The 26,794-nt window shown below is 37.7% G+C and overlaps 3 protein-coding genes across 3 annotated transcripts; 1 reads left to right on the top strand and 2 right to left on the bottom strand.

Annotated features, from left to right (window-relative positions):
* Window positions 1–2,334: 2,334 nt before the first annotated feature.
* Topors (TOP1 binding arginine/serine rich protein, E3 ubiquitin ligase) lies at window positions 2,335–12,401 on the bottom strand. The gene is made up of 3 exons (XM_047524818.1): window positions 12,206–12,401; window positions 10,573–10,767; window positions 2,335–5,483 (listed from the first exon to the last, which is right to left on the bottom strand). Exons 1-3 carry the CDS (start codon window positions 12,206–12,208, stop codon window positions 2,565–2,567), a joined length of 3,117 nt encoding a protein of 1,038 aa, XP_047380774.1. The 5' UTR covers window positions 12,209–12,401; the 3' UTR covers window positions 2,335–2,564.
* On the top strand, window positions 12,087–12,810 carry Smim27 (small integral membrane protein 27). The gene is made up of 2 exons (XM_047524821.1): window positions 12,087–12,251; window positions 12,584–12,810. Exons 1-2 carry the CDS (start codon window positions 12,207–12,209, stop codon window positions 12,695–12,697), a joined length of 159 nt encoding a protein of 52 aa, XP_047380777.1. The 5' UTR covers window positions 12,087–12,206; the 3' UTR covers window positions 12,698–12,810.
* Window positions 12,811–13,339: 529 nt separating this feature from the next.
* On the bottom strand, window positions 13,340–25,275 carry Ndufb6 (NADH:ubiquinone oxidoreductase subunit B6). The gene is made up of 4 exons (XM_047524820.1): window positions 24,991–25,275; window positions 23,008–23,100; window positions 16,662–16,706; window positions 13,340–13,518 (listed from the first exon to the last, which is right to left on the bottom strand). Exons 1-4 carry the CDS (start codon window positions 25,168–25,170, stop codon window positions 13,450–13,452), a joined length of 387 nt encoding a protein of 128 aa, XP_047380776.1. The 5' UTR covers window positions 25,171–25,275; the 3' UTR covers window positions 13,340–13,449.
* Window positions 25,276–26,794: the final 1,519 nt, after the last annotated feature.

The following is a 26,794-nucleotide window of genomic DNA, read 5'->3' as shown; positions in this document are numbered from 1 at the left end:
AAAGACAAAGGCTAGAAGAACTATGTCAGATTAAGGAAGACAAAAAATAAAATCCTGGATTGGATCCTACTGAGGGGAGGGGAACATAAATTTCAATCCCAGTCTAAACAAGATCAAATTTGGGTTCCAGCAACCAAAAAGCACCTTCTGAAAAACTTTTCAAGTTCAGAAATGTGGTACTAACAGGCTCAGTACTGTCCACTCCCAAAATGACAGAGGACTGCAATTACTCTTCCTACAGGAAGAATTCTCAACAAGTTCTTCTCTTCCCCACACCTTTGTACACACTGCTTGCTCTTTATTACTACAGACTGGCTAGCGCAAAGAGCTGAGGAAGCAGAAATTAAGACAAGGAAGTAGTAACAAGTTTTTATGTTGTGAACCCATCGTTAGTGAGCAAGCACAAAAGGCTTGGTTGCATTTCTCTTACACCAATCAAAATGAAATTCAGTCACAAAAACTACTAAAAACCTGAGATAAAATAATGGATACCAAATTCAAATGAAAAGAATATGCTATTAGGTTGAAGTTTATAGCGAAGCTTCCTGAAAGTAGAATGCAGTCTTAGCCTATTTTAAAATTTCCAGCACTTAATTCAATGGGAAATGGGTAAGGGGTACACCAGGATGGAGTTTAGTCCCAGCAGGAGATACACGCCACGTATGAAAGTTCTGATGTACCAAGGCACAGCACCTCCATAGATCTGCAACAGGATAGTGTGGCTTGAGTAAGGAAGGTGGTCAGAGAAACACTAAAGAGGGATAGATCAGAGCCTGATCAAGCAGAGATTTATAGACCATCGTTACTGAATTTTTTTTTCTGCTTTTAATATCCTCAGAATAATGGGGATTTACTTAAGGATTTTCAGTAGGGCAATGAAAACCAAAAAAATTTCAAAGATCTTTTAAATGATGCCTCAAGAATAGATGGGGGAAATGGGTGGGTATGGAGCAACAGAAGATGCAGGGAGACACGCTATAGCAGAACTGGTGAGAAATCTCTGCTGCTGAGACTGGGTTGATAGAGACACAACAGAAATATCAGTAGATATTTGGTGATTAGATGAGAAGGCTGAAAAAGGAATCAAAGATGAGCATTTTAAGCTTAAAGACCTAACTACAGAGTAATTTTATAATTTCAAAGTTTGAGAGTTTTCCCATTATTTATCAGTGATTGAGTTTACTAAAAACTCAACTTAGATTCTTCTGACTTTAAACCATTTTTCCATGCCCTTTAGAATAAACAAATTCTAAACACGGTCTACAAAACCTGCGCCCACACTATCCTTTGGCTAACTCAGCCTTCTTTTAGTTCTTGGATATGGTCGGCTGCCCCCCTCCTGTCTTTGGATTGCTTTTCCTTTGTTAACATAAACTACTCTCAGTGTCTACTTGTTTTCTGGATTCCAACTCAACCATCAATTCCATCTGAGATAAGGACCCTATTACATACTTAAAAGGAAATTATACTTTCTCTTCAGAGAAATTGTTGTAATTTGTAATGTTATATTTACAAATATATTATCTTAATTCAACAATCTTAAGTCCCACAAAGGCTGCTTTGCTCTACAACTAAAACCTAATCAGACCTGCCACACAGCAGACATTCCAATTTCCAATGAAGAATGGATGGAGTAGAGCAAGGCTCAATTTAGATTTAATTTGAGCTCTGCTGTTCTCTAGCAATCTTACATTAGGCTAGATGGAGAGCAGTTTTATCTTTTCTAAAACAAGATAAAAATAACACAAAGTTTGGTAAGAGTTCTTTTGTTTCTAATAAGCTAAGTGCTCCAAAACTGCATTCTGTTGAAGATGAAAAGGAAGATACTCAAAATCAGACTAAATAACTAAAATCATCATTGAAACTGAGACATATATAAATGCTGATCATCTGTTTTCATGATTTTGACTCCAATAAAATATGTATCTTTAAAAAAAAACAATATTGCTTAGGAAAATTTCTGAATTGTTTTAAAGTGTTACTATTTTATTTTTTTTCTTTTGTTGAATACACGCTTTACTGGCAGTCCAGATAAACAAGTATATAAAGGAAATACTAAATTTTTCTTTTGGCAGAAGTCAAGATAAATTGCAGATTAAAATGCTTCAATTTAGCCTGAAGAAATGTTTTGAATCATACAAATTTTTAAGAGGAAAAATAAAGACTGTCCAAAGAGATTCTCTAACTTATAACACATTTCCAGAATAACTCTCGAAAAAAAAAAAATTCAAAAATACTCATTGACTACCTCAAAAATATGTCAATACCATATGGCTTTATGAAATAACTTCTAAAATTTACATTTTTTATTTAAAAAGGATCCAAAGTTTTAAATAAACCACTAGCAATATCATTTTCTTTACTTAAAAGTGCATATCTCTGAGGGTGGGACATACATACTTTTTGAACAAATAATGATTTTTACAAATTAACAAAAAAAAAAATCACTTAAAATATTTTAACAGGGAAGAGTTTTCACCAAGTCATCTTTAAATAGATTGCAATAGATGACAATGTTCCTTTCTATTTCCATCGATGAGATGCTTTGGCAGTTTTAAGACATATCAGTCTCTATGAAGAGACAATGACATTAATGATGTCCGTGGAGATGGCAATTGCCTTGATGGCTCAGTTTGAATAGATACAACACTACTGGGCTGGTTCTCCAAATCAGAGGCAAAGGTGCTCTCTTCTCTTACATCAAGAGTTTGCCCAACTGAAGTTGGCTGGGGTGGAATATTATCCACAGTCTTATTGGCATCATTCAAGTTGTTGGTAAGTGTGGTGATATCACACTCCTTGTCCAGGACACCAAATTCATCTTCTATTGTGACTACGTCTTTAGTTTCAAATGGTTCCAAGGAAGGAGCCAAAAACTCATTTTGTAAAGGGTCTTGACAGTTATTGTCACATTCCATATCTGCTTTCACTTCAGAATCTTTATCACTGTCACTGTCAATGGTAATAACAACTGGGGAACGTGAAGTATTATCTCCATGATGTTTCTTATGCTTCTTCTTGTGCTTCTTCTTTTTCTTTTTATGATGTTTAGATGTATCGGTAGCTTTCCCTTCATAAACTATCTCTACACTTAAACTCCGGGTTCTCCTCTTTCTTTTCTTGGGTTTTGTTTCTCTCTCTGATGATCGGCTGTCTGAAAAGCTGTCACTCTCATTTTTGTAATTTCCATCCAATTTTGATGAAGATTTTTGGAAATGACTGTCCTTTACTTTAGAAGCAAATTCACGAGATGGTTGAGCCACTTCATTAGTACCCTCCAAATGCCGTGTTTTATATTTTCGTTTCCCACCAGGCTTTTCATTTCTCACCCGCTCAGGCCCTGTCGAGGCAGTCCTTGACCGATTACTAGACAGGCTCCTCGATCTGTGCCTTTCATAATAATAATACTTTCTTTCGCTGTGATTATTCTTTTTCCTAGCATTTGTTCTTTCAGAAAAGGACTGAATTCTAAATTCTGGACTTGAAGATTGTCTAGAATAATGGGCTCTGGACAGAGTCTTCCTTCTGTAAGATGATTCATAACCATCCCTGTCCTTGTTTCTACTGTAATAGGTATACTCCCACTTATATCTGCTTCCATAATTATTTCTTAAATAGTAGCGATCTCTATTTCTGCTCCGTGATCTTCTTTTACCACGATCACTGCTACGAGATCTTGATCTGCTTGTGCTTTCACTACTAAGAGAAAGAGTCTGGCTTCTTCTTGACCAACTGCTATCTCTTGTTCTTGATCTCTTTTTGTCTCTTCTTCCTCTAGGTCTGCTACTCTCCCTGCTTCTGGATCTTTTGCTCTTCATTCTTTTCTTCCCATGATGCTTTCTATGATTCCTCTGATCGTGCCCACTTCTACTCTGGGAACGTGAATCTGAACTTCTGGATCTTCCCCTCTTTCTGTGTCTATGGTTATATGGGGAGTATACTCTGTCTCCTCTCACAGATGAGCTCAGGTCTCTAGGAGATGACAATGATGTAGATTGTTTCTCGTCCTTCCTTGATTTGATTCTTGTACCAGAATCACAACGACCTTTATTCATTTGCTCATCTTTTTCAAGAAGAGAGTGTGGAGATGAACATCTACTAATATCACTATCACCTGTACTGTAAGAGTGCTCTTGTTCTTGTGTCTTCACCGTTTCTATTTTCTCATAAGAGCCTAACTCCTCGGAATCAGAAGACAGTTCAACAAGTTCTGGGGTCCTCTCTGCTAGCGGTTTAACAAACCCAACAATGACACAATTATCTGAAGAGGAATCACTGTCATTATTTAGGTCTTCATTGGTTTGTACTCCTTGTATCTGAGAAGTGGCTCCTCCTGTGACAAGTTCTTCATCTGAACTGTCAGAAGTATTTAAAAGGGAAGACATGGAAACATGTACCTGCTCTGAGCTTGAGTAAGATGGTCCTGGAGTTTCATCATCCCAAGGTGCCTGACTAACAGTGGCTACATTAATATCCAGCTCTTGGGTCTCAGTCTCATCTGGAGATATTGTTATGACTGAAGAATCAGAATGGCTACCTTCTTCATATGATGGAGCAGGACAGTCATAATTAGCATGTTGGTCAAAAGCTGCCATGTTAAAAGGAGATCGAGCAAAACTGATAAATTCATGTATAAAATGCTCAGTTCGATTAAGTAAAAATGGTCTTAAATCAGACACAAATGCCTGACTCTCTAAGTCATAGCGAGTAACATTACTCATGATGATGTGCTGGACAATATTCACTAAAGATCCATGCGCTCCAAAAAGAACTGTAAGTTCACGTTTTAACCAAGGGACTAACCTGTGAAGACAAGCTGGATTTCTACGGAAAAATTCAGCTGAAATATCCCGATAGCGGCCACCATCTTCTATATTTCTAACTCGAGCACCAGCACGATAGAGAGTTCGTCTAAAATTAATAATATCTTGTTCCTGAATTTTCCGCAAAGATCTTTCATCGGGCCTCCTTATTGTAATCTGTCTCATAAATTGAGGAATTTCAACATCTCTAGGTCTTGTTGAAATGCCTAACCCTTCAAACAGCACTCCGCTATCTGGTGGAGTTGTTGTTCTTCTATTCATGGCACTACTAGGTGAATAAACAGAAGCATTTCTTTCCCTTGTCATTGTTGTACGGTAGCGAAATCGTCGAACTTCAGGGGTGGCGAAAGAACCATTATATGAAGGCCTTAGGACATACTCCTTGAAGTCATCTTCTGCCCTCACAGAATGAAAAATAGAATCAAAGGGCTGTTTACAAAGTGGACATTCAGCTTTGTTTTTTGACCACTCCTGTACACAGCGAAAACAGAACTTGTGCAAACAGCGATCTAAGTAAGACACATTATCAAATCTATCCAAGCATATAGGACACTTAGAATCAGGAGATGCATCAGCTGGTACTGTCTGTTGCAATTTGCTAGTGCCAGCTTTAGGTGAAAAGTTGTCCATTTTAAATTCTTTAGCAGCTGATGCCATTATCTGTAAAAGGGAAAGAAATATATCAGTAACCAGATAAAAGAGGAATAACTAAAAAAATCTGAACAAAACCAAAAACAAAAACCTTGGAACATACTTTCATGAAAATACGTGAGTGGCTTTTTTATTACAAGGAGGAAGTGCAGCATAATACTACAGTGCTTAAAGTACAAGCTCTAAAAACTCAGATTTCCTAGGATTAAATCCTGGTACACACTACACTATCAGTGTTACTATCTCTATGCTTTAATATCATCTGTAGGTCAGGGAAAACAGAATTTGCCTCACAGGTTTGTAAAGATGTAAAAAGTCATCAGAAAAGGGGCCCGGTATATAGTATGTGCTCAAAAATATCATGTAACATTCTATTACCTTTTTAAAAAATATTTTGAGAAATATCTGACATATATGAAAAGAAAAAAATAAAACAAGTATTCAAGTATCGACCACCCAGATTTAACTAACATCTTTTAAAATCAAGTTATTCCAGAATGTTTTAAAATGTCCCTTATCTTCCTCTCTTTTCCCTCTCTGGAAAATAAGAGTAAAAACACCACAGCCTCAAGCTGATGTCATTTTTATGTATGGTTTTACAGCTTTCAGATACACATGCCCCTAACATTATATACTACTCATTTATTTTATTTGTGATAATACCGTGTATGTACTTTTCTAAAACAGCTTCAGTGAAATAATTTACATAAGTTTACCTGTTTAAACCAATTCTATGATCTTCAGTGAAAGATTCTCTAAAAAATAATCTTTAAGTGAAATAAATATAAAAAGCACTCAAGCAGTACCTGGATCACAGTAACTGCTAAGTAAACATTAGCTGCAGTTATTATCATTACTATTTTGACACTATTGTTACTACACTATTATGTTCACTTAATCACTGATTCCTTTCTAAGAACCCTTCCTTCCTTTTTTAATCCAAAAGTCAAACTACTGTGAAGTATCCTGAAATCATGTTTGCAGTCCCCTTTCCTATTATCTTTGCCCACAGGGATCACTAGGATCTTAAAGATTTTTTTTGTTTTCTTTAAATTCATCAGTTTATATCAACTCACAAGTTATAAAATAGATTTGCCAGTCTGAAATTTAATTTGCTATATACTTCGAACTTGTTATCTATAAATCTTGTTTTGCTAAATTCTGTACTTATTTTTCATATGTTAAATATTAATTTCTTCATGTTTCCCTGGGCCTATTATTCATATTCTCCTATCTTCTCTATCAGAGCAAGTTCCATCACTGGTCAAATGCTAAGTCACTTAAATAGCAGAACTGTGATTTTCTAAATAATAAACTCACTGGCCCTAACAACTATAAGAAAACAAAAACACACAGAAGAAAAAAGTTCACAACAAACACCTGAATCAGTGAAAAATTCCACCACAGGTTTTTCAAATTAAATTTGACCATCTACGGCATATATGCTTTCCCAGAATCATAACTTAATAGATAATCAATTAATAATGAATAAATGTTCCTTCAAGGGTTCAAATATGTCTAAATATTTTCTGGACTGAAAATGCAAAAATCACCACTATTCTTCAATATTTACCAGGTCTGGAAAAAAAACAATTATATATGTAATACTAATTGTCTTTGTCCAATTATTTTCTTTATTTGCAGTGCTGGGGATCAAACCTAGGGCCTCACTATACTAGGTAAGTGCTCCACCACTGAGCTATATCCCCAGCCCTTGTCGGTAGTACTTACACTCTAAACTTTTTTTTTTTTTTTTGCGGTACTGGGGATCGAACTCAGGGCCTGGTGCTTTCGAGGCAAGCACTCTACCAGCTGAGCTATCTCCCCAGCCCTAAACTTTTTATTGAATATATTTCTCAGCATTTCCCTCTACTTATAATGCTTTTCTAATCCACCCATTCTGGGGGAGGGGGATAAAAACATGTAGGATCAGAGATATTGCATATGGGTTAGAGGGAAGGAAAAGGCAAGAATAGGAAAGGAACCAAAGATAAAAAAGGAATAACTAAAAAAGGTTATCATATGACCTGGGCTAAAGACCAGGTTTCACCTAAAACTAGCTCTGTAAACCAAAGAAATTCATATTAATTCTACAGTTTTACCCCTGGGTAAGAAAGAGATTATTATATTTGGAAAAAAAGGTTGATGAATTTCCATTCAATACATTTTATCTTAATTTGTTTCTTTGGAAGGAGGAATTTTAGTACTTCAGCTAGACATTTCTTGTTCATATAAAAATTGCTGCCCAGGAAAAATTGCTACTTCCTAGAAGAAATTACTAGGAAGTAAACTTGAAATTCAAATAGAACAAAATCTTAAAGTTTGATTTTTCACAAAAAGGAAATCTTAAAGTCTGTTCTTCTCTAGTTTTTATAAGCCTATCAACCACTTTGATAGCATAAGGCTAAAGATTGACCGACAAAGTCCTCCACCACAGGTAAAAAGAGTAACTTAAGAGTTCTCTCTTATATTTCTAAATATGAATATCTTTAGCTACGAAGAATGGTATTCATCAGAAATATCAGATTTTGACAAAGCAGAACAAATGTCATATTTGAATCACTTCAAATCTGTTGATAATTATCTCTTCCAAATTATCACTGAAATTAAAATTTTTTTTTTTTTTTTTTTTTTTTTTTTGTGGTGCTGGGGATCGAACCCAGGGCCTCGTGCTTGCAAGGCAAGAACTCTACCGACTGAGCTATCTCCCCAGCCCTAAAATGTTTTTTAAAATAAAAATAAAGTAGAATCACATACGACCCAAGAATTCCACATCCAGATATTTACCCAAGAGAAATAACACATGTCCAAACAAAACTTTTCATGTGAATATTTACAGCAGCATTAGACATAAACTGGATTGGATTAATATAAATGTGGTTTATATGTAAAATGGATTATTTGGCAATAAAAAGTAATGAAATACTGATACATTGTACAAAATGGATAAACTTTTTGTTATGTCAAATGAAAAAAAAAAATCAGCCACAAAAAAACCTCATATTGGATCATATCGTTTATATGAAATGTCCAGAATAGACAAATCTATAAGATGCAGAGTAGATGAGTGCTAGTAATGAGGTTTCCTTCTGGTTATGGTGATGGCAGCACAACTCTGTAAAATAAACTAAAAACCACTAAATTATATAAACAGTAAAACTTATGATGGAATGTAAGTTATAGCTCAAAAAAGTTGTTAAATACAAATTAAGGCATAAAACTGGTATGGCTAGGAGATAGATTAAGAATGGAATTTTGCAGGACAGTTTCCACATTTAGGTTGTGAAGATGAACCTGATAGTAAACACATTTAGAGCTGCAGGTTCTAGAAAACACCTGGGTAAAGGTTTCTCTACCCTAGCACTTTAGGAATTAGGAATGCAAATTAATTTCCCCACAGAGAAGATTAATCAGTTCTTCTGGTGCAACTTCCTCAAGAGAGTCCTAAATCCAAAATAAAGTTCTCATCTTTAGGATGAACTGATTAAGCAAAACCTTTCCTTCATCAAATCTTTAAATCTGCTTACTAGTCCTAGTCCTAAAAAGGATAAGAACCCTTCATGTTACAATTTGGGGAAATTGAGGATCATCAACAGGCATAACAACATACCTGGTGAAAACAGATGGAGGAAATAAAAGAACTGGGAGGTTAGAATCTATAAAGTCAACTTCTAGAGCATTCCTTAAATAATCACTGGATGTAAAACTTACGAATATGATTACATTTGAGTAAATGATGCTAATTCAAATGCACTTGTCAATGCTGAAAATCACAACCACTTCTTACTTGTGACATGGAGAAGTTATTTCTCAAAACCTCAAATTTTCTCAATTCTAAAGTGGCTAAGTAACAGTAACAGTTTGCCTGAAGGGATATATTCCCTGTAAACACTTAGCACAATGCTCCATACACAGAAAGAACTCAACACTGTTCCCCTATGTTATGTGAAAATAAAAGTTAATTTTTGTAACTGGTAAGTACTCATAACCGATAAGGGCTCAGAGGACAGTCTATAATAATTAATCATCATAATATACTTAATCTATTTAGGCAAAGCAGTCAAGAAGATTCACAAGTAGACGAACTAGAAAGACATTCAAAGTATTAAGAACAATCTCAGTCCTATTCCTTGTTACCTTAAAACACACACACACACACACACACACACACACACACTGCACCTCTCTGAACTGCACTGTAATCACCAATTTCAAAAGGGGATACAAAATCATACCTTACCAAATTTAATTTCAATTCCAGCAGTAAAAAAGAAATGCTTGAGAAACCTTTCCCCTCTAAAGACACTCATTCCAGATAAGCACAACTGTGGTCGACTGTAGAGCTTCGCATTTCATGAACTAAAAACAAAGGCCCTCCAAAGCAAAAGAGACTTACCATTATCAGCTTAAGTCCTGGGGAGTTGCTTCTTAATTTATCTTAAATAACCAGGAAAATGACCTGCCATAAATTCTATTCAGTTTTCCTCTGAAATCACTATGCACCTCATCTCAGCACTGCCCCCTTCTAGTCTGCGAATGAGGAAAGCTGCAACTAACTGGATTGTTGACGAAATCACAGGCAGACAAGCCCAGCCCAGAATGTGTAACACTGCACAGACAACTCCAATAGTCACCCCGAGTGGCTTCCTTAGGTTGAGAACTGCCGCTGGCCAGGATCGAACATACCACCATGTGTATTACATAACCACCACGATCTAAAACACTGTTATTCCCATTATACAGACAGGTTCTGGGGTTTGGGGACCTAGCCAAGGTCACACTCCCTACCAGTGGCAAAGCCACGATTCAGTCTCAGCGGTTGTTTGTTTTTCCCCAGAGTCAAAGCTCTTTCCAGTACACGGCTAAGCTCGCGCCCCTCGGGAGCGCTACTTGGAAACGCAACCCTCACCCGCCCACCCGCACCAATCCACAGGTGCGCAGCAGGAGTCGCCTGCCAGGACCCCTACCCTGCCGAGACCCAGACGGCCTAAGGGGCCCGAGGCCGCAGCCCCTCGTGCCTGGGCCTCGCTCCAGTCGGGAGCGCCAGCTCGCCCAGCCCTTCCGACCCCCGCGCCCCATTGTTCCCGATCCGGCTCACCTCGGAAGATGCCGGCGCAGGCCCGGCTGGGGCGCTCGAGGCAAGCTCCCGACGGCCCAAGAAGCTAGGTCGGTGACGGCAGGATCCGCGAAGGCGTACCCGGCGACTTCTCCGCCTACCCTCCGGAGCGGGAGCAGGCGGGGGCGCTTCACCCTCCTCGCGAGACAGCGGAGACCCCGGCGGCTGCTGCGACCCCTGTGACGTAAAATGCTCATCACCAAAGGCAGCTTGGGGGCGGGGCCGAAAGCGAGACCCACTCCCCCAACCCCCCGGCGCGTCAAAACACAGCAGCAGCTTTCGCAACGCATGCGCAGTAGATAGGCGCCGGCACTGAGGGCGGGGCTTAGCGCATTTGCCACAAGACGCAGCCCTTCCCCCATGGCTCGGATCCCCTGAAGAGCAACACGACCCTGCGAGGCACAGATCCGTAACCACTCTTATGATTGATAAATCGCTCCAGGTTACTGGGTCACAAAACTAATGTTCGCTCCCAGATTACCCAGAACTCACAATAACTACCTCGATAACATCTAAACTCCACCGAACTCTGGGAGAAGTTATTAAAATTATCTCCACTGTGTATAAAGGAACTGGTGTTCCACCTCTGATTGCTCAAATGGGAAGTAAGACCGGAATTCGAAGGAGATTCACAACCACAGCCCAACCAAAAGTCTTCAGAAATCTCGATCTGCAGTTTGGGGAAACACACTTACCCGAACTCTTACCCAAACAACATTTTTCTTTCAAAGAACTGGTTCGCCTTTCCCGCTCCCCGAAATCTGGATTAAAATTCTGTTAAAACGGTATCTAAGCTATATCGTGAAAGAACGCCTGAGCCTAAAGCGGCTCACTGCCAAATTCTACCCCTCGGGCCTCAAACGCTAGCGTCCCCGACATTCTAGAACTAAACTTAGGACTCTCTCGTGCCAAACTGCCGTAGTTTGGGTTTAATAGCTCACACATGATGCGATCCTAAGCTCACAACAAACGCTAAACACACACTTGTGGATTTGTTAGTACACTATGCCGGTAACACATACCACGTATTTCTTCTTAGAAATACCACTAAAATCAACAAACTTGTGCATTCTCTAAAACTTCTTTCTTAGAGGCTTCAGTTAAGAAGGATGCCAACCATTCGTCAGTTAAATAAAATGGTGCTTTTTCTGGTTATGTCAAAGACGAACATACGACCGATTATTTGGTAACAAAGGGGGGAACGTTAATTCTTCCAGCGTTAGACGCCGGTGTAACATTTAAAACATGGATCATTTCTCAAACTTTTAAATGCGCACAAGGCACGTTATTCTGCATCAATAATGCACTACATCTGTAAAGGAAATCAGATGCAGCAAGCCTATCTCTAGGCAGCAGAAAAGCAATTTTAAACAGATTTTTCTCTTTATTTCACCCCCCTCGCTGAAAGGCGGGCAAGGCCCCCGGTCACGTGACCGCGCCCCAAGTCCGGGCGGAAGAGGACAGTTGGACGCATAGGAAGCGCTCCTAGAGCCGCGTGGGCTGGCATTCGCGCCCGGTTGTAAGATGGCTGCTGGCTTCGGCAGCCACCGCCCGGGAGGTTTCTCCAGAGCCTGAGGCTTCCGCGCATTCCCGTTGACGACCGCCGCCTCCTTACCATGAAGCCAGTGAGTCGCCGCACCCTGGACTGGATTTATTCAGCGGTAGGTCCGGTGTCTGGCGGGGCCCCACAGCGTAGACTTCTTGGGCCCGCGGGAGGAAGGTCCCCTATTTCTTCAGCGCTCAGAAACTCTAAAACCCATTCCTGAATTAAGCGTTGCACTCCCTCAACTCGACTCCGCCTCTTCCTGGAGGACACGATCTTCCGCTTCTTACGTAAGAGCTGCTGGGTGTACTCGCCGACAACTCCCATTTATTAGACTGTTACTATATTTCTCGTTTTCACCGGGTACGTGGTAACTTGAAGGGAGCAGGAACCCATTTACATAGATATTTTGCTTTTACTTCTTCTTGATTTTTTATTTTAATTTTTTAGTTGCTGCTTGCAGTCGTTTTACTGTCCTGGGGATATGTCATTTATGCATCAACAGTAGCTGCTCGACGACAGCTAAGGAAGGAATACCCAGACAAAATCTTCGGGGATGAATGAAAATTTGTAATTCTTCTGGATTTAATTCTCTGCAAATACGATACTTTCTTTATGCTTATCTGTCACCTATGTAGATTTAAAAGTAAAATTCACAATACAGACTTCCCAAATTTATTTTTGTATAGTCCTTTATAAGTACAAATAGGCTAATTTTTCAAACAGAACTTACCGATTTTGAGTGTTCAATCAGAGATGGAATGCCAAGTTTTTCAATCTAGTTTCTAAAATATTTTTTCAAAAATACCTCTAGGGGCTGGGGCTGTAGCTCAGTAGCAGAGCGCTTGCTTATTAGCACGTGTGAGGCACTAGGTTCTATCCTTAGCATCACATAAAAATAAAAGAAAGGCATGCTCTCCATCTACAACTACAAAAAAAAATTTAAATCTCTAAAACAAATTGTGGAATTTGTCTATTTGCTTATTGCAATATTTAACTCTCTTGCATACCCTCACACCAAACTGGAGTAAAAATTATGTAAGAACAAAAATCATGTGGCTAAATACTTCCTACATCCTGTTTCTCAAGTCAAAAATGGCCAGAAAAAGTAGGTGTTGCCCAGATTATTTGTTTGGCATTTCTGGTTTTTACTTACTGTTCAATTATTCAAAGAATCGAAGGTTGTACAATGTTTGACAAGAAATATGACACTTTTCTGAGAATAAACTTTATTACTTTTCCAGGAAGTATATTCAGTAAATATGGCAATAGGAACAAACTTGGGCTCATAAACCTTTGAAAGTTTTAAGTAATCTTCAGTGATGTTGATCAGGAAATTCTTTCATTGGTGGAATTACTTCTCCAGTCTCCAGAATTGTATCACCCTAGGAAAATAAAGAAGCATTTAGTAGAAAAATCATGCCTGCAGAAGTGGTAGTTCTACTGTATTCCATGTTGGTCAGAACTTGCATGAAAAAGCTAGTAGAGCTCTTGCATTCATTTTAACTGGTCAAAGACCATGGGCTTTGAAGGGAGAACCAAGTATTAAGAATCTTGAAACCTCGATGGACAAGCTGTATAATTTTAAGCAAATTACTTAGCATCAGTTTCAGGCATATGTTTAAGAACAGATTCTCTGTCAGTCTGACAGTTCCCAAGTGACTGAGTAGAGTAGAACTGTCCCATCCCCACTCCCACCCTGTCATTTCCTGAGCTGGTGCTGCTCAGAACTGTTATCTGATGAAGAAACAAACTAGTTTTATGTTTAAGCCACTGTAAGTTTTGAAAACAATTAACAAAGACAATTACCACAGTAGTACAAAAAATTAGGGCCTTGATGTCATTTAATGCTGCTGTAATGGAAGTCAAACCACAGAACACTGGTTTGGCCGTCTGGTACCAAAGCTAAAAAGAGCAGCAAACTACTTAGTAAAACATCTCCTATAATAACTTCGAAGCAAAATGATTAATGAACTTGAGGTTCTAGGAGAAGCAGCTGTTTTCAGAAAAAAAAATACATATGTATATGTGTGTGTGTGTGTGTACTACTGGCTGCCTTGGGAATATACTTCAAGAAATACGAGTTTGGGAAAGAAGTGGCTGATCTGAGAGGAGAAATAAAAGGAGAGAATCTGAAAATTCAGGATCTTGTATTACTAGAAAATCAGATTGCTTCAGAATTCCTAAATAGCAATAGTTAACAGATTTTGAGCAAGAAGCCCACTAAAACTTAGTAAGCAGAAAAATTCAGTCTTATGGCAAAGATTAGAGTGAAGTAAAGGTAGCCTTTGAACCAGTCTGTTTCAGATGGGCTCCACATAGAAGCAAACAGATGAGATGTCTACCAGGTATTTTTCTTTGCTTGCTGAATGTTAAGGGAAAAGGATGGTCAAAGATGCCAAACATACAGACTACAAAAGCCTATGATTTGAAAATAAAACCACCTCTGGTTTTATTTTAAAAAAAAACCTGCGAGCAGAAGGCATATTTTGAAGGCTATAAGACTTCGAAGGAGGGTTTGCTTCCCAATATCCATTTATAGATGATCATCTAGGTTGATAATAAAGAACCCTGTGACTAGAGCCAGGGACCAGGAAAAAAGTGGACAAAAGAGTTTCTTCTAGGAAACGATCAGTGCCCATTCAAGTAACTTCACACAAAGGGGCTAGGAGTCTTTAACAGCATTTGACCACTAAAATTTCAAAACTGCCATGCCCAGTGACTGCTGTGCTATCCACATTCCACCTCTGAACAATTGGTGTGGTTAGGGCAGGAAAGGAATACAGTTAACTTGCCTTTTTAGTTCACTGATCCTCAAATCAAGAGAACTCACATCTGAACCTGACAGATACTTCTGAGAATTAACTAGAGATCATGCATTTGTGCTGTTTACTGTGATGGAATGGGACTTTGGGATTTCTCCATAGGGGAGGGACTGAGTATGTTTTATGTACCTGGAGAAGAAAGTAAAAAGCTATTTTGATGACTGTAAGGATGGACTGTGGCAAAGATTCCACTATGTATGAGAGTCAGGGAAATAACAAAATTAATAATAAAATAAGAAACCACATAGATATTGGAACAATGGGAATGAGTCTGGCCTATAGGATTTGAGAAGTGATGTAAGCTACTCGAAACTTTCTTTTAAGATCATCCCCTGAGACATCCAATGCTGTCTTCCCCTACCACAATCTTGGACATCTCTTTCCAGAGGTAGAGCTCTGAGAAAGGAGGATTGCCTGGTCCATACTCATCTGTGATGACAATAAACTACTTTGTTAAGCCAAAGATTTGCAAAGTTGCTACTACCTATTCTATTCTAAAACATGTACAATTAGGCAATCTTCAGGTTCTCAAAAAGGAAGATTCTTAAAGGAGTCAATAGTGTAGAAACAGTAAAGAACCACAGTGAAGGAAAACAGAAAAACAAATACAAGAAATGCTACAGAATCACTGATGTGGTCTTCTGAAGACAGCCCACCTTTTTGAAAAGGAATGGCAAAACAAAAAATAAGCAAACATACATGAATGTAAGAATAAATAAATATAACTTACCCAACTGATGAAAGCAGCAAGACATTTTACTATTTTTGAAACAACATAGGCCCTAACACATATCAAATATGTGTGAGAAAATAAGAAAAGAAATCCTCTCATTTCCTAAAGCAAAGTTCCAATTGTGGTGGTTTTCCCTTAAATTCCCTTGATGTGATAGATAATGATTTATTATGAAATATGTCAATGAGTTTTGTGTTTCATAATTACAGAATTTACAGTTAATGACAGTTTATTCATTATCTGTTCACTAGAAATAGACATGAACATAGCATGTATTTTCCTATACTAAACAATAACCTCACCAACTGCCAGGTAAAAATACTAGCTGACTACTAAGTAATCTCTTAATGTTGAATTAACTCATTTTTGAAAATTCTTCCTCTTTTTGGTGGCAGTGGAGAATCAAACCCAGGTCATCACATATTCTAGGCAAGCACTCTACCACTGACTTAAAATTCTAGCTCCTGAAATATTTTAAATTAGCATTGAGGCTTAAATATTAATAGCATAAATTTAAAACACACTAATGGATTTAAAATCAGAAAGCTTCAGGTCAAACCTTAAATATGAGGCAAAAAACACTAGAAAGTTAGAGTGAAAAATTAGAAATGCAATTACTGTCACTGTGCTTAGATGCCTGCTCAGCCTTGTGCCCTAAGTCCCTTATCAAACATGAAAGAGTACCAGTGAAAACCTGTTGGTACCTTCAACTCGCTTTAGGAAGATCAAGGTCATAAAACAATGTTGAAAATTAGTGTGTCCACTTCCCATTTTCAACTGTAGTTGCTACCTCATTCTGCTCCATATTAAAAAAAAATAACACACACACACACACACACACACACACACACACACACACAGAAAACGGACACTTTAAAACTGCCAGAGGAAAGGAATGGTTTAGTCTAATGATCACTGGGAGTGGCGCACAAATAATGAATAAAAGAAAAATCAGAGTTTAGAGACTTACTGGGAATATTCTGGGCTTCCTTGCAACAATGGCATATGGTTTTGCCTGCAATGAAAGTACTATGTAATTATGGTGTTAAGAGTTCTAAAAATAAAATAGATCATATCCCAAATTTTAACTTAAACTCCACACTTTCACAAAACTTTAGACTCAAACATACATTCAACTTTTCATTCAACATCTCTACTTAGCTATCAATAGGCATCTCAAATTTAACCAGTCCCAACACTCAACTTACCTGTCCCAAACTTCCTCCCCATGTTCCCTATCTTAGTAAATGGCACTTCTCACTCCAAAGGCCAATAACCTTGACCTCTCAGCAAACCCTGTTGTTTACACCTCAGTAATGTACCTTAAATCCAATTGCTTCTCATCACCTCTGGTACTACCACCCTTGTTCAAGCTTCCATTATTTTTTTCACCTGGACTATTTCAACAGCACCTACTAACATTCCTGCTTCCACTATGTGCCCTCAACAATGCAGGCAGACTGACCCTTTAAAGATGTACCATATCTCTGCTTAGTTTCATAATTCTTAGAGAAAAAAGCAAAGTCATTTCTGTGATCTCTGAGACTCTACATGAACCAGCCCTTGGCTACCTGTATGATCTTTTACCACCCTCTCCCTCCCTCACTGTACTGTAGCTACAGTGGCTCTCCAGCTATTAGAGTAATCAGTCAAGACTGCTTATGCCTCAGAGCCTTTGTACTTATTGCTTACTCTATGTGAAATGTTCTTCTACATATCTGCTTGGCCCACGACCTCATTTCAGTTGTTTGTTTTCAAATATAACCTCCTCAAAGAGGTCTAATGAAAACAGTGGCCCGTTTTTTTGTTTTTTGTACTAGGGATTGAACGCACAGCCTCATGCATGCTAGGCAACCACTCTACCACTGAATTTTATTCCTCACCCCCTTCTTTCCTCTCTCCCATCGTTCTGTAGTCTTTTACCCTGCCTAATTTTTATTATAGAGACTCAAAACCCCCTGTAACTTTCATTACGTGCTTCTTTGTTCATGGATTTACTATCAGTCTCCCAAACTAGAATAAGCATTTAGTGATGGCAGGTATGCAATCTGCTTTGTTCACTGCTGTATCCCTGTGTTTAAAACAGTGCCTTGCTGGGGGCCGGGGCAAAGGCCTGTAATCCCAAGGCTTGGGAGGCTGAGGCAGGAGGATAACAAGTTCAAAGCCAGCCACAATAACTTAGCCAGGTCCTGTCTCTAAATAAATATAAAAAAAAGGGCTGGGGGTGTGGCTCAGTGGTTAAACACCCCTGGGATCAATCCCTGGTACCAAAATAAACAAATAAATTAAAAATAAAACAGTGCCTTGCACACAGCTGCAGCTAAGTGTTGAATAAATGTACTTATAAGCAGGTACATCGTATAAGATACACCACCAAAATATTTAACTGTTATTGGGCATGACATAAGACATGGATATAAGACATGGGGAACTGGAGTATGAGAGAATACATATGAAAACAAAAATATCTTTATTAAGAACTGTGGCCAAAGGCAAGAAGACACTGAATTTTTTTCAGAGAGATATAGAATTCAGTTAGGCAGCAAAATATTAGCTGAAGAAAACTGGCTATAATCTTATTGATTACCCAAATCAAGAGAAAGAATAAGGGGCCCTTACCGGTACAAAATGCTTAACTAAATGCCTAACACTGGCTAAGAAAAATATAAACTGTGTTAATCTCTTCGATAAGTAACCATATTAATGTACTGTATTATCAACCCAGTAACTGCAGCTTGTTAAACTTGCTTCTCCTAGAAGATAAGTATCTTTTCAATCCTAGATTTGGTAATAGATACATAAAATATACTACACACAAAGCATAAATAAATGCCAACTTTTAAAAGTTCTGAAAACACTGGGACAATCCACATATCCTGTTAATTAGTGTGCTTTAATGTGTAAGATAATGTGGCTATTAAAGGGTGTAACAGATTAATTAGGTTTAAGATTCTAATTAAAATGCATAACTAATTTAGACTTGTGATTATAAATTTTAAAAAATTTGCTTCTTAAGGTCATGAGTTTACCCTTTAAAAATAAAATTGAGGGCTGGGGATATAGCTCAGTTGGTAGAGGACTTGCCTCACAAGCATGAGGCCCTGGGTTCAATCCCCAGCACCACCAAAAATTAAAAAAAAATAAAAAAATAATAAAATTGAATATATAAAATCTATAAAAGCAGTTAAAGCCTATAAGAGAATTTGATTGTTTTTGTTAACATATGTTTATTTGTTTTATGTGGTGCTGAGGATTGAACCCAGTGCCTCACACATGAGAGCCAAACACTCTACCACTAAGCCACAACCTCAGCCCCTTGATTATGTTTTTAAGTGGAATTGTTTTAGGAGAGTTCAATACCAATTAATCCAAAGATGTTAAGAACAAAGAAAGCAGACTGTTCTTATTTTATTAGATGTATAAACAATTTAACAGAATTTTAAGTGAATTTTAAAATAACTAAGAAAAAATATTTTTAAAATTTAAAACTAACAAATATTAAATTATATTCCTCATAACTATAACTAGTTCTTTCTGTATATAAAAGTCACTTTTGGATGTTAGAAAAACATCATAAAGTAATATATTTCTCTTCTAAGGTCTTCCATGCTAAAATAGTGAAAAAAATAAATGAAATAGATGTATAATGATATGAAATGGTCTATGGATTTATAGATAAACATAAAACATTTAAAAACCCTTCAACGATAGAAATATAAACTATTTTCTGACCTGTGGAGATATAAATTGTTATCTCCCTTTATTGGTTGCATAAAGATTTTATGTTGGTTTACCAGCCCCAACTAATCTCATGTTTTAACACAAGACAGGCCATGTCCCCTTGGACATCTCCAGAAACAGCTATGGCAGAACATGATCCTAAACAAAGTAACTTTCTTCCCATCACCAGAAAGCCCTCTCTTCTAGATACTCCACTTATAAACTCGAAGGCTAGAAGTTTTACAATCATAAGGACTTTTAACTTTGGTCTTATATTCAACTCAATCAGCTGCCAATTTCAGGGGTTTCTTCCTTCAAAAATGTCTCCTGGCTTCACTTCTTTTTCATTCCTGCTGTTTTCACACTAATCATATTCTCATCACCTAACACCTACTAAACTGCAACAAGCTCCAGCTAATCTACCTGATGTCAGACTTTCTTCCCTTCAATTCACCGTAGATATCAAAGTTTTTCTATATTTTCCTCACATTCATCAAGTCACTCTCCCATTTAAAAATTGAGAGCTTCCCAAAGTCTATTACATACAAATCAACCTCTTCTGTCAAGTTTTTAAGACCTCCCATGAATTGATCCCTGCCTACCAAATCAACCGAAACCTTCCATTCTACTCATCTCCTCAGTCTTGGGGACATTTGACCATGCTCATTACTGACTCCGTATCTTTCCTTCTATCTGGAATAACTTTTCTCTTCCATACTCTTACCCAAATTATATGTACTGTCTAACATTATACACATTCCTTAAAGTCAGGAATTAACTCTTATATATTTTTTCTTTAGCAATAAAGGAAGAAGACATACTAAGCACTAAGATCCTTATGTTATTAAGGAACATAACTTCCTTAGTGAAAAGAACAAAGATGACATCAGCAATTAGAATAAAAGTCTATAAAATCAACAGTGAACAAGTCATGTTAGAGATGATTTTTGGAGAACCTTAGTTTTCCTTATTTGTTTCATACCTCTTTCAACAGGTTAAGAGAAAGCAAATCTCAACAGGATTATACAAAACTTGTTAGGCAGTTCCTATCTTTTGATTTTATTTTGAAATAACTTTAAACTTAAGAAAAGTTGCAAGAATGACAAAAATTTTTTCTTGAATCACTTTATAGTAAACTGCCTGACTGGTTAGTAACTCTATTGTATATTGCCTACAAACAAAGACAATATTCTTAAAATAATTACAATACAACCATCAAGATCAGGAAATTGACATGAATACATCACTTCATCTGTCTGGTCTAAAGAACCCATCCAATTTCAATTATTTTCTCAATAATTGTTAGGACTTCTCAGAAAAGCTCTCTTACATGACCTGTTCTCCACTGATTGTGTAGGCTCAACCTTTAAAATCTGACTGCCAGTGCCACCTTTGTTCTTTTGACTAAGGAGATTACACCCATTAATAAAGAATTCCATTTAGCTGACAGTCTCTTTAATCTTCTTCAATCTTAAACAATTCTTCAGATAATCATGAGACCAGATATTCAAGGTCTCATGACCTTGACACTTTTGAAGGAAACAAGCAATAATTATGGAGAAGAGTCCCTCAATTTCAGTTTATTTTCTTTCCTCATGACTGAATTCAGATTATGTACTTTTGATAGGAATATCCCAAAATTGATGGCGTTTTCTTCTATCACATCCTTTCTATTATCACATTTCAGTCTCTCACATAACTAACAATGGTAAGGTGTTGCCTGCCAGATTTCTCCACTACAGTTATTCTTTTTTCCTTTGTAACAAATGTATTTTGAGGATTAATTTTAACATCCTTTGGTGTTCCTTGGCTGAACAAATATCACTATGATTCCTAAAGGTGACTTTTCTATCATTCCTTATCCATTTATTATTTAGCAATCTATTATACAAAAATCTTTCTCTTCTATCCATTAATTAGTTTGTTTATATGAGTATGGACTCACAGATTTTCATTTTATTTATTCAGATGATCCTATTATTATTTATTTATTTTGATGCTCAAATTGTTCAAGGAAGAGTCCTTTTGACTTGACTCTGTTCTTTTCATATATCCCCATCATTCTTTGAGCACTTCTTTACTTTCTGGCTCAACCAGATGTTCCAAATTCATTTTGTACTTTCCCTGCTCTGGCCATGGAATCAGTCATTTCTCCAAGGAGCTCTACAGCTTTTCAATAGGGAAATGTATTTAGCAAATATGACCTGGTTGTAGGCATCCTAATAACTAAGGGATGTTAGTTAAGCCTTCTCAGTAGACAGAGCTAGGAAATGAAAACACACACATACATACACACCTTTATATCCATATTTATTTCTATATCTGTTTATGAATACACAGTAAAAGCGATGAGTTCATACCAATATTTCCAATTCCACTGTAGTACAAACTTTTCTCTTTTCATATATGTAACTTCTCCTTCCTACAGTGAGAATCCTGAGTTCTATTATCAACATGTTTACTTATTTGATGAATCATCCTATAGGTCACAAATCTTCTGTTACCACCAACACACCCCCAATATTATAACCTTTTCACCTCATTGGGTTCTTACCTCTTACTCTGGGTTGCCACAACCATCACTGCTCCATCCCACCTTTCCTCCAGACATCCTCCATCCTCTCTAAAGTTCCAATCTCCTACATCAGGTTGTTGTCACTGCTACTCCCCAAAGAGCTGTGCTCGGAATTCTCCCCAACAATCCACTTAGGATATAACCCCTCACTCAGTTACAAGAATGCTCTCCTCACTGATTGTGTTCCAACATTCCACAATGGGCAGCCACTATTGCTCCCCTTTCCATGCCATGCCAGAAATTACATCCCCTCCTCACCCTGCCTTGATCCAATACCATGCACCTGACTGTGCTATCCCTATCCTTTGAAATATGGCAACCAACTCCATTCAATCAGCCCATGCAAGATCTTTCACTTAAAAAGCTCAAGCTTTTGGCTATTCTGGATTCTAAAGAAAGAAAATTATGAAAAATCAGACAAAAATAAAGGAAATGAAAATGGGATGATGACAAAGATAACCTTTGCCTATTTTTTAATTTTACATTAGATCCATGCTCAAAACAAGGAGCAGAAATTATCTTTTCCCCTCCTGCTCAGGATTCTCAGTTTTCATTAGGCAGCTACACTCTAATCATTTAAACACTATTTCTAACCAGCAAATGCATTTCAAGTTGTAGAATAACACCCCCCCACACATACCCCTTCATACTGGGGATTGAACCGAGAGGATCTCTACCACTGAACTTACACCCAGCCCTTTTATTTTGAGACAAGGTCTTGCTAAATTGCCCCAGCTGGCCTTGAATTTGCAATCCTGCCTCAGCCTCCAGAGTTGCTGGGATTACAGGCTTTCATCACTCTGCCCAGCTAAAGACTAATTTTTTTGAAAAATCATACTTAATTACTTACAAATTTCATTAAACCTTTTAATTAAAAGGATTCAAAGTACTTCAAAATCAGCTATTAAGTGGCAGATTATTTCTACTATATAAATTAGGAGTACAGCAAACCCACATAGGGGATTGTTTTGCATAATATTAATAATAAATTCTGAAAAGTATATACTTAAAACATACTTACAGATACATGATATTTGACATAATAATGAACAATCCAGGTGGGTATAAGTAAATGAGTAACAGCAAAGATACTGTTCCGGTATACCTTATAGATCTGAGGAGAAAAAAAAGTACACAAAATAAACACATATCCATTTTATGTTTGTGGTTTAAAACACACACACACACACACACACACACACAGTCACTGGTATAATAATGTCATGACTATTATACAAATTTCTAAATGGGGTATAATTAATTATAGTCTGCAGCTAATCTTGCCCACTCAAATATTTTTACTAAATGTAGGCCTGCTACAGGATTATCTAGAGTCCAGGCTTAAGACAAGTAGCATTTTACAAGAATATAATAAGACATTTATAGATATAGTTTTTTAACGATTTCTAAAAATATTGTGTTTGTTAAAGGTAAAACAGTGCATAAATAGTGAAAGAATAATTTTAATAGATTTAACCAGAGTAATCAAACTACAGAATTTTTCAGGTTAAGTCACCTCCCTAATCTATCAATTTTAATACCTACAATCAATACTACTTGCATTATTCTAGGCGTAAGGCAACCTTGAGCATACTAATGCTGGAAAAAGAACATTTTACATACTGAGATAGGAGTGTTCCAAACTCAGTATGAGATGCCTTCTGACGTACTGTTGTAAAACAAAGACAAAAGAAAACTGAAATCAATTATTCAATGGCAGCCAGTTTGAAACACATCTATCCTTTCAAGGAAAGGACAATCTAAAGTATTATCTAAAGCATTATACAAGATATGATTATAGAAGAAATGATTCACTCAAAGTAAGCAAAGATGGAATTCAAACAAATGATTACTTCCTTAAATCACCGGCTGATGGGTAAGATAGCACCTTTCAACCAGTGACTACTAAAATCAGTACATAATGTCAGGAATACAAAGAGTGTGCAAAGGTATGAACTAAACAGTTGAATTTTACCACTATAAATATATCACTTTCTCAGAAAAATTTACACCAATACTGTTGCACTAAACTTTGTAGCAGAGTAAGATGGCAGATACATGTGGATTACAACTCCTTTAATTCTTAGCTCTGTGACCACAGGTAAATCATTGAATTTTTGTAGGCCTCAGTTTCCTCATATTTAAAATGAGGATTAGGAACAGTTTCTATCCTATAAGAGTAAAGAAATAACATGTTTAAAAAAAATGAAAAAAACCCTCAGCAGAGCACCAGGCACACACATAACAAGCACCCAATGCTGCTTATTAGTATTATTACTATTATTTAGCCAGTGCTTTACCTAACTGAAAGCAATTCTGACATAGTGTTTTTAAAGACTTCTAAAAATATCACATAATCGATATTATTTAATTAACAGACTTCAAGAAAATACTGAAAATAAAGATCAGTCTTTAAATGAGTAATTTTCTGCCTAGTGAAGTCCAGAAATATAATAATAAACGGTGTGTTACAAGTACATAGTTTTGATTTAGAAAGGTGGCTTTCGAATATGACTCACTAAGCTACCAACTGGACCGTGTCTTTTTATACAATCATATAAGGCTGTACTACCAGCCCGGGGGTCATTGTGCCTTCTAGTATTTGGGTGCAGTCTTAGCCTATAACCTCAACCTTAAAAGGCAGACAAATATGTTCAAATATTAAAATCACAGAATCTTAACATCAGTGAATCCTTGGCTGTCATTCCGAAAGATTTCTAGGTCGAAAGAACCACACGTGCAGCGTCCTATAAAAACCTAAGATTCGCCGCCTCCTCACTATACTTGACAGCAGAAGGGCATGATTCTCCCAAGGCTATATACATGCTCGTAGCCCCCTGATCCCAGCCCAGGCCTCTAGAGGTAGTGCCCTCGCTAAACCTGAGACTCTAGACCTGGTTCTCCCTCGGGGAACTACCAAGACTCGCTGGCTCAGAACAGTGTCAGTCCTTGGTGTGGCCTCAGCGGGCTGTACCTATAGGGACGGGGGAGGTACATAACTCACCATATTCTTCCAAGGGGCCCTGTCCTGCAAAAACTTATTCCAGAAAGCCTCCATAGGCCACATCCTCTTGGGGGGTAGGACAGGCTCCCGGGGGCTCAGCTCCTGGTCCTTCAGCCATCGTCGTCTCAGCTCTCGCAGCTGCTGTAGACGCAGTTTCTCATCTGGCGTGTACCCCGTCATGTCGCCGCAGGTAAAAAAGCAAAAGGACGCAGCGCGCCCCCGAAACAAGGTCTGGTCACGCGCGCTCCCGCTCCTGAAAGCGACCTTGTGAGGACGCCTGGGAAGGGCGCGCGGTATTGACGTCACAACCTGGTCCCAGCAGGAAAGCCATGTGTGCGCATGCGCAACACCGCCCCCCCGCCCCCTCTAAAGGGGCGACCGGCCGAGGCCGAGGGGCGGATCCCTGAGTTAGGGATTAGATGGGAGGATGGTAAAGAAAGTATGAGAGGTCAGAGGACTGATAAGGAAAAACAGTGTCCCGCGAGCCGGAAGGATGAGCGTATGTGTTTCAGTGAATGGTGTCCAGATGCAAAATTCTGTGCTTTTCTCTCCTACCTTAGAATTCCTTTCTCCAAGACCTAGAGAGTGCAGAAAGTTACATCCAAGTTCAACTCTCAGCCGTATTAGTAACTGGTAAAGGGACCTTGGGCTGCTCTCTCTTGACTGTTCTTCCACCTGTACAGCGGGTAGTAAAAAGAGTAGCTTAATATCTGATAGGATTTTATAAGCGTCTTCACTCTGATCCAGCAATCCCAAAGATATCGTGGTAAAAATATGAATTGGTTAGCATGACCACTCACTATAGCACGATTTATAATAGCACAATACAAATTCCTTGATAGAGGACTGGTTGAATAAAATTGTGCCACGAGGTACTGAAGTGCTACTGGCAGTAGTAAAAAGTAATAAGGAAGAGTGCAATACACCGCTATGAAGCGATTTCCAGAATATATTATTAAGTGAAAAAGGCAAAGTGGAGAGAAGTATATATAGTATGGGTGGTGATAATACTGGAGGGGAATATATATATTTATGTATACACACACTACATACACACATACGTATATACATATTACTTAAAATTTTTAAATAATGGAAATGAAAACAACTGATATTTTAAACAATGTTACCTATAGGGAGAGGAAAGGAGTAGAATAAGAGTCAGGAATGGAAACTACACTTCTCTGAATGTATCTTAATCCATAAATTTTGATCTTAAAGCCAAGTAAATATTTCACGTCATTATAAAACAAAATTAAATTTACAAAAGGCAGACCCTAAAAATCAAATGTAAAATAAAACACATTGGTCTTACTGATCTAAATGTGACATAATCTTAAAGACACAATTCCAAAAAAATTTTAAAGCATCAGTTACTGTACCTCCATAAAGGGACAAACTTCAACAACAAAAGAACTGCAATAAACATATATATAGAGATAGATATTTTATACTGTTTTAAACAATCACATTGTTGGCAGTGGTCTTGGTATTGTTAACATGACACTGAAAATAAATTTATGTTATTGTTGTAAAGAACTGTCATTTTTAGTATGGGAGAAAGGAGATGAATACATACGTCATATAATATGTAAAAACCCTATAGTACTGAATTCTGAATAGGCAGAAACAGCATGAACTTATGATGTATTGTCTTTTAAAATAGACATCATTTTGTCTTAACTCTGCCTGTTGATAATGACTTTCAAAAATGGCTGACACCATAACCAAAAGCATCTCTAGTGCCTAGAGGGGACTTCAGGTGTGCTAAGCAAGCACTGTATTACAGAGCTCCACCCCCAGT

This window comes from Sciurus carolinensis, chromosome 14 (assembly GCF_902686445.1).
Source record: "Sciurus carolinensis chromosome 14, mSciCar1.2, whole genome shotgun sequence".
Taxonomy (NCBI): domain Eukaryota; kingdom Metazoa; phylum Chordata; class Mammalia; order Rodentia; family Sciuridae; genus Sciurus; species Sciurus carolinensis.
Note: the sequence above shows the minus strand (reverse complement) of the source record. Positions and strands in the feature narration are given on the sequence as shown.